The sequence below is a fragment of the Nansenia antarctica genome, assembly GCF_963989245.1.
Source record: "Nansenia antarctica genome assembly, chromosome: 1".
In the NCBI taxonomy this organism is placed as follows: Eukaryota; Metazoa; Chordata; class Actinopteri; order Argentiniformes; family Microstomatidae; genus Nansenia; species Nansenia antarctica.
The window spans coordinates 105,792,355-105,801,023 of NC_137674.1; the positions used below are offsets into that span (position 1 = coordinate 105,792,355).

The following is an 8,669-nucleotide window of genomic DNA, read 5'->3' on the forward strand; positions in this document are numbered from 1 at the left end:
ACCTTCGGAAGAGCCACTACAATTTCATTGTATAGGCAACTGTACAACGACAATAAAGTCTATTCTATTCTATTCTATACAGGATAAATACTGATTAACAGTAGGCTACTTTGGCAAATGCCCATTGAACAGATTTATTTATTATCCTATCTTAAGAAAACTAATGTAACACTCCCATCTGGAAAAAAAAAATGTGGAAAAAAAAATGTGGAAAAAAAAAATTTGGGGAAAAAAATTTGGAGGCCCTTTTTGTTTGGTGGCCCCAAACAATTGCCTTGGTTGCCTCTATGGACAGGGCGCCTCTGCTTCCACTCATCCTTGAACTTGTGGGTGAGGTCCTTTTCGAAGGCAAGCTGAATCAGTTGAGCCTTGCGCTTGTGCAACATGCTGCGCCGATGCTCAGAGAAAACATTTTTAAGTGTTGAAAAATAGTTTTCACAAGTCGCGGTAGACGCTCCCAAAGTTAGGGCGAGTGTATAAGCTTGGATGACAGTTGGCATGGCCTGGAGTGCTGAGTGGAATGTATACTGAGAATATTGGCTATTGTCCATTGTCCATCTTTGGGGGGAAACGAGGTGTCCTCCATCTTCTTTACCAGGAACCCACCACGAGCCACAGCATATTCAGATTCAACCACTTCAGTTCGAGCTAATCTTAGGAGAGGAGTGACCTTCGATGGATCCATGAAATCCTCGGCCTCTGGGTTTAAAGCAGCCAGCGCACCAATGAGCTTGCAGCTGCGCTCTCCAAAACGCGCATCCATCTCTCCTTGCACAGCATCAATAACACTGTAAAACACTCTCAGGAACTCTGTCTTTTCGCCAGTGTCCCTCTGTGACTGTCCAACCGTTCCTTCAACTACAAATGCACCAAAGCTCTTGTTAATTGTGCGTCTTCTCTTAGTTGGACAGCTGGGACCAGCCTCGTCAGTGGCTGAGGCTGGAGGAGAGCAGAGGTCCCAGAGCGCAGTAAACTCATCCTCTGTGCGCAGTGATTTTATGCATTCAGATGCACTGTTCACAAGAGTAACCGCAGTGAACAGGTCCATGTTCTCGCTTTGTAGCAGTCTGTTTGGTGGCTCGAAAAGTAACAAAACTTTCATCGGGGGGCTAGCAAGGCTAGTAGTAGCCCTAGCCCTAACAGTTGGGCTAGTAGGACTTACCTCACTAGTGGTAGCCGTCGGGGTGCTAGTGTCAGGCTGCCCACAGTCGCTAATGCTGGTGCTACGTATGTCCATCGGGGTTGGGTGCAGCTGCACCTTTCGAGGATTTACCGGTAATCCACTTTCTTATATCCATCTTTATTCAAAAAGCTTTATCCATCAAAACGCGCAGATTTCACTCAACTGCTCAGTGCTCGCCTCACACAACTGAAATGGCGGGAGCAGCAGCGTGCGTAACGTGCAACTTTCAACTTTCAACTTTCAAATGATTGGTTGTCACTAGAATCCCGTCCAACAAAATGAAAAACACACTATTGTTTCTCAATTTTAATGTCGTCATTTAACATAAAATATGAATAATATATATATATTTATTTTTTTTATTTTTTTTTTATATCTGGCTGCCAGTTGGGGGGGCACCAGCACGTCTGTGGGGGGGCCTGGCCCCCTGAGGCCCGCCCATAGTGACGGGCCTGCTTGTACGGGGCCTTTATGGTCTGTGCTTGCTTGGCTGGGCCGGGTGTGCTGGTGGTGGGGCAGGCTGGGTGTGTGGGGCGGCGGGGGCTCCCCGAGGGGGGGTGTGGGGGTCCACCGCTGGGTGCTGGTAGGCAAACTGGTTAGTAGTCGCTCTATGTGTGGAGTGCTGCAAGGGAATTTTCCTGGCTACATAGTGTACAGGTTTTTACTTTTGCCTGCTTGCGGCTCTGTCAGTATGTGAAGCGCATTGAGTTGCATCTTGTAAGAAATGCGCTATACAAATAAAATTTGAATTTGAATTTGAATTTAGTTTCTCTCTGTACATAACACACTAGCCAGGTGGTGGAACGATGAGTGTAGTTATTCATTGAATGTGTGTATTTTGTTGTATGATCTACGGAGGTCTGTCCCCCGCCCCCCCAAAAATTAAAATAATAATCATTGGCTTCTTTGGGGTGGTCCTGCCCCCAAGCCATATTAGTAATATATACCTGTGGAAGCAATCTCAAGGGGTCTTGGTACTTACTAGGGGTGGGCATCGACGATCGATAATTGATCGATAAGGATCTTGGTCGATCACAAAATAAAACATTTGGTCGATCACAAAAAAAAATAAAAAAAAATAAAAAAAAATTTGTGATCGACCAAATGTTTTATTTTGTGATCGACCAAGATCCTTATCGATCAATTATCGATCGTCGATGCCCACCCCTAGTACTTACCAGGCAAGCATACAAATGTTCATGCAGATAAACAACATAGCTATTTGAAAGTTCTCTCTTAACCACATGGCCACCAGATGGCGCTTACTCACCACAATACAGTCTTTAACCTCATGTTGACAAATGAAGTAACCATGACTGTCCAATGGGTCAAACCAGATATGAAACTCTGCTATATAATATATATATATAATACATATCTGGTAGAGAAGATACATGTGAACCACAATCATAACATCATTCTAAAATGTTTCTCATACTAGCAGTTACATTGAGTAGGCTATGGTTCACACAGCAATATTCTGTATCCTGGAGATAAATCAAACAGTATTGTAAAAAGTGTGAACAGTCTGGGGCACTTAGGTGGCGTAGTGGATTAAGCGCTGACCCTATACCGCAGGGATCCTGGTTCGATTCCAGCCGCGGACATATCCTGCATGACATCCCTTCTCTCTCTCTCGCCCTTCCTTCCTGTCATAATCTCTACTGTGTCTGTCATTTAAAAAATAAAAATAAATCCTTGTCAGATCCCTTCGCATTTCTAGGATTCGAAGAGAGAAAAAAAAAAAAGTTCTTGTAAAATCAAACATCTTAAGGGAAGGTACGGTTTAGTCAGTTACCTCTTCAGACGAATCATGGTGTCTCTCTGGAAGAGCTGTACAACACACGTTGTCTCAGGAAGGCCTCAAAGATCTCCAGGGACCCGACCCACCCTGGGCACGTACACTTTACCAGGCTGCCCTCGAAAAGGAGGTTCAGGACCCTGGCCGCTAAGACAAACAGACTGAAGAACTGCTTCTACCACAGGGCCGTCCAGGCCCTGAACACAGCAAAGACCTAAGTTCTGGGCCCTGGACAGTCTGGACGGATTGTATGGCAGCTGCTGGACTGAAAAAATCAGGTGTAGTGCTGAGGCACAAACATGTACATTTCAAGCCTGCAAACTGTGACACTTTAAATAACGTGAAAAAAATACTATTGTGCAATATGACAACCCTAGTCGACTATCTGTACAGTATAGTACAGTGGATTGTGTACTATACTGTAAACCAGCTCCTTCCCTTCTTGTGAAGTTTTTTTTTTTTTTTTTCTTTCCTAACACCAGGGGAGCCACCCCTCCTAAATTTCGTTGTTTGGTACCTGTACTGTAGCAATGACAATAAAGTCCATTCATTCATTCATTCATTCATTCATTCATTCATTCATTCATGGAGGTGGAGAAGCTAAGCAAAGAGGATGGGGTAGAAGTTAGCTGGAAAAGGTAGCATATCAAACACATAAGCATATAAAACAACGTTGATGCCGCACTGGAATATGATTACACTTTAACTTTAATATACTTGAAGTAAAATGAAAATAACTAAGCTCTGATCCTTTTGTGTGGCCCCCCCAGTAAGCTATACAAGTGGAATGACTTGTGTTTAATGTCAAGAGGCTAGATTTATGATAGCAATTTATTCTTAGATCATGGCAAGATTATTAAGTAGTCGGATAGGAGAAAAAAACATTATAAAAATAAATAAAAAAACTAAGCTCAGCAACAACCACAAATATTGTTGATTCTTGGAGGCGGTAGAAGTTCATAAATCAAAGGGGTCTCTTGTGAGTTGTCCGTCCCCAGACTCACCACATACACTATAAATGCAATGCACACACTTACCTTGGCATTATGCATGGACTGGCTCAGCAGTATATCTGTAGGATTGTTACTTTTTTATGCTGATTCCAAAGGGCACTGACAAGATGTAATCCATCATTTGAGTGGCTAAAGGAAACACCAGGTGAAAGACCACAGGTCACGTGCTGTCATCACCACGCCCACACAGATAACACTGCCAAATGTAGACCAAACATTACTGCTCTAACATGGCATAGGCATTACGCTTCCAGGAAAATATACTAACAAATACAAAGCAAATGTAGATGATGTCTACATCTCCTTATGTGGGCCCAGTTATTCTTCGTATGTTCACCTATATACTGTATATTGTTTGGCGATATGGACTACATGCAGGAATCAGGTTGGCAGTGTGGGTGTATTGAACCAGAGCGGATGTCCAGGGGGTTTGTCTCTGTGTGGCTGAGGGTACAGTATACTATAGAACATTCTGGTTAATGATATTAGGGCTGTTATAAATGTGTGGTGTCTGGGTGGGGCTGTGTAGGGCTGAAGAGGAGTTGAATGTTTCTACTGTGGGTGAAACATATTAGGAGTTGGGACTAATACCTTGTGTTTTTGGTTTGTGGTGTGATGTTGTGCTGTGTGTTTTGTGCTTTTGTGCTGTTGTGCTGTAGTGAAAAATAAGACAAGGTCCTAGGAGAATTGTGTTTCGTTCAAAACCATGAGATTGATCAACCCCGTGTTTCTTTAGTTTATCAGCTATAAGCTTGTTAGGGATAGCGATACTTTAGCCATTTCACAAACAAAGAGCTAAGTGACCAATAAACAATCATCTCTGCATTTTGTTTTCTTTATTTATCAGTTCCTTCACATGATAAAAGTTGCAAAATACCCACAAAAGAAAACTGTCCATGTATAAGATATTTGTTAACAACCAGAGCACATCAAATAATTTACAGAAAGGTCCTTTTTCATTGGATTCACAAATCCTCAAAAAGTGCTGTCATGTCATATTGCTAAAGCAAGGGCATGTGATTAAGGGATTGGAAAAGATGCCAATGGGTTACAGAGACATTATGGAGAACAGATTATTATTTTATTTTTTTAGAAAAGTCTATATCAAGAATTTAAATGATTATGTTATGCATAACACGTGATCAACTTGGACAAATGACATCATGGTCAAAATGTTTGTGCAAGAGATTGATATTTCCCAGAAAAAAAATCACATTTCATGCTCATCTGCGTGTTACATTCTTTCTTTGTTCTGTTTGTGCTTTGTTTAGCTAAAGCTCACTTATATGTTGAAATCATATACTGTACAACATGTTAAATCACCTGGTGGGACAGGCATTTCAATTGCATCACAAAATGCAGTGACTGCTTCCATCTTTCTTAATCAGTTCATTATATACACACAGCGCTAAATGTTTTTTTTCACAAAAAAACCTATGAGCAAAAACCTTATGTCACCTCTGCTCCAGTCTACCAAACGTTGCGTCAACACAGACGGAGAAGTAACTGGGAGTGTTCAGAGAACTTGTCACGGTATAACAATAGGTAAACTTTTAGGTAAACAATAGATCATAATCATGATCATAATCACAAGTGATTTTGGTCCGTAATGTTGAGTCGGACGGTGAGTTCGAGTGTCACTGGAGACCCTGTGCTTGTTTTGTCCCTTGCATTCCCTAGGATTCCCATTCAAAAGATGCAAACTCCCACACTGTGCTGCGGTGAACTAAAGATGCCACCAGAGGGCAGGTTGTGGCTCACTCTCACGGCCCACACTGTGCTGTGGTGAACTAAAGATGCCACAAGGGGGCAGGTTGTGGCTCACTCTCACGGTGCAGACTGTCGCTGAGCTGCTGACAGCATCCTATCGATCAACAGACCAGTCGATATTCTTTTGTTTTATTTAACCTTTATCTATCCAGGTGAGTCTCATTAAGATAACTTTCTTTTTTCAAGAGAGACCTGGTCCAAGATGCAGATGTGGATTCAGAGTCCTGGTTCACCGCAGATCACATACTAGCCAGACCACATACTAGCCAGACCACATACTAGCCAGATCACATACTAGCCAGATCACATACTAGCCAGATCACATACTAGCCAGATCACATACTAGCCAGATCACATAGGCTACTATGCCCTATATACTATATATCAACGGTTGCTGACGTTTCTATGCACCATCGATTACCATAGATTTTCAATAACAAAATCATGCAACTGTGATTGTTTTAGACAGGGTATACAATTAAATAGGATTATGTCTTAAATGTTGATTATTGTAGAAATATATGTATAAATACATTCTTCTGAGAGGAATATGTTTGGAGAGCCTTAACAGGGCAATCTGGGATTTGTACATCAATTGTATAACTTTGTAATTAATTATATAGTAATTGATTTGTGAATAATATAACTTAGAACTGCATCTTGGACTTAGTTCATGGGCTTAATATAAGCTGGTAAAACTCCATTGTTTGTAAACAATGTAATTGTAAACAAACACTGTATAGCTTCAAAACATGGTTAAAACTATCATTGTGATCTCATAGATGGTCAGTCCTTGCATACAAAGCTCTGCTATGAATCATCCTGAAAGTTTCCAAATTCCAGTTCTTCAATCCATGTACTGTAATATTGGGAGGTGAAAATATTATGAGCCTAGCATTCAATTCAAAGACGTATATACTCCCACTGATCAGGGTGCGCTGTATCGCTGTAACAAATTGCTCCCACCATAATACAATTATGGAAAAACTGTTCAGGTTGGAAGATGTATTTTTAAAAATGATTACACTATAGCGACTGGTCACGTTAGCCACACTACAGTACCAGTGTACCAGTGTCTCATAAACATTGCATCATGCTCAACAAACTACCTAAACAGCTAGTTACTAATGGAAAATCCAATACAAGCTTTGCTATGCAAGCTATGTTTGTGTCCAGACAGCTTGGTTATGATGCATTCACTTTACCAGTATGTTCCAACATGATCTTTTTGCGCAAGTAAATTAGAGATCACAGTCTCATGCTTTTGAGTATAGTCATATTGGTCTAACTTGTGATATAATTACTTTATCGATGACAATATCTAACTCTCAACTCCTTACGCCTACCTTGTGTTTATGGAAATCTACATAAATTTATAGACTGGCAAATAATTATTTTACATACAAATGAATACCCTCTCATCTCTTGAATATCCTATTACCTCTCTAATCATAAGAGTCATATGGGGGGGAAAGGGGAAGAGAGAGGGGGGAAAGGGATCTGGAAAATGGGCACTGAGTTTCAGTAATTTGCAATTATGCAGTAAACTCAACAGGATATGGATTAGTCTAATTTCCATTTGTTTCCCTCTAGCACAATAGTATTGCATCAAGACTTAATTTTCAAAGAAACAATTTCTGATTCGATTCCTTAAGGGCATCAGAGTTCAAACCTCAAAACAAAAAACAGGCAAGACTGTGCCTTGGGTGATTCCTGGTTCCACGGTTATAAGCAGAGTGAGGGAGATGGTCATAAGGTGAGGGAGGAGGTGGAGTCACCTCTTTTGGAATAGCCAAATCTTACACAAAAGATGCCCCCCGTCCCCTCTAATCTTCACTTCCCAGCTCCCTCCATCCCCAAGAAACAAGTATCTTCAAATGCACTTCCCACAACCTCCGAAGCAGTCTCTCCTTCCCTACATGACACTACACTTCCCCTTGAGCTTGTCAGTGCGTTTCTGCTTGCCCGAGCGCTTGCCGTCGATGTTCAGGCTCATGTTCCTCTTCTTTTCCTGCGTCAGAAGCTCCTGGAACAGCTCCTTAACGTTGTAGTTCATCTTGGCAGAGGTCTCCATGAAGGCGCACTTCCACGCTGCGGCCTGGGCCTCGCCGTCTTTGGTCTCCACCTCCCGCTGGGTCTCGTCACTCTTGTTGCCCACCAGCATGACAGGTATGGCGTCCACGCTCCCCTTGATAGACAGCACCTGCTGGTAGATGGGCTTGAGCTCCTCCAGCGACTGGCGGCTGGTGACGGAGTAGACCAGGATGAAGGCGTGGCCTTTGGAGATGGACAGGCGCTGCATGGCGGGGAACTGGTGACTGCCCGTGGTGTCAGTGATCTGGAGGGTGCACACGCTCTTGTCGCAGCTGATCACCTGCCGGTAGGTGTCTTCCACCGTGGGGATGTAGGTGTCTCGGAAGGTGCCTTTGACGAAACGGAGGACCAGCGAGCTCTTGCCCACGCCTCCGGCGCCAAACACCACCACGCGGTAGTCGTTACTCTGCTCCGGCATCTCGGCCCACTGGGAGTTGGAGTCCTCCTGATCTTTTTACCTAGGAACTAGAAATATTACATTTACATTACTTTTTTTCTCACATTTTGGGGATTTAGCAGAAAGGTCTCAAGCTACGCAGTCAGAATTGCACTTAACTGCCAAACCTCAGACTGCACAGATACAATGTAGGCCTACTGATAATACTATAATGTATTATATCTTCGACCACTGGTTGGTTATGTGCCGTTGTTTCGACTTTGGAGTCATCTCCATCTCCCTAGCAAATACATTTGTCTAAGTAAGTGAATAATCTATCCAACAGTCATCATAAGAAAAAAGTCATTTATGCTAGGGCCAGGGGCCAATGGCAGTAATATTGCTAGAATAAGGAAAAAAGATTATATTATT

The 8,669-nt window shown here is 42.4% G+C and overlaps 1 protein-coding gene across 1 annotated transcript; it reads right to left on the minus strand.

Moving 5' to 3' along the window:
* Positions 1-7,682: 7,682 nt before the first annotated feature.
* diras1a (DIRAS family, GTP-binding RAS-like 1a) lies at positions 7,683-8,279 on the minus strand (the record flags this gene model as incomplete). The annotated part of the gene is made up of 1 exon (XM_080541680.1): positions 7,683-8,279. The coding sequence occupies one exon, from the start codon at positions 8,277-8,279 to the stop codon at positions 7,683-7,685; it is 597 nt and encodes a 198-aa protein (XP_080397806.1).
* Positions 8,280-8,669: the final 390 nt, after the last annotated feature.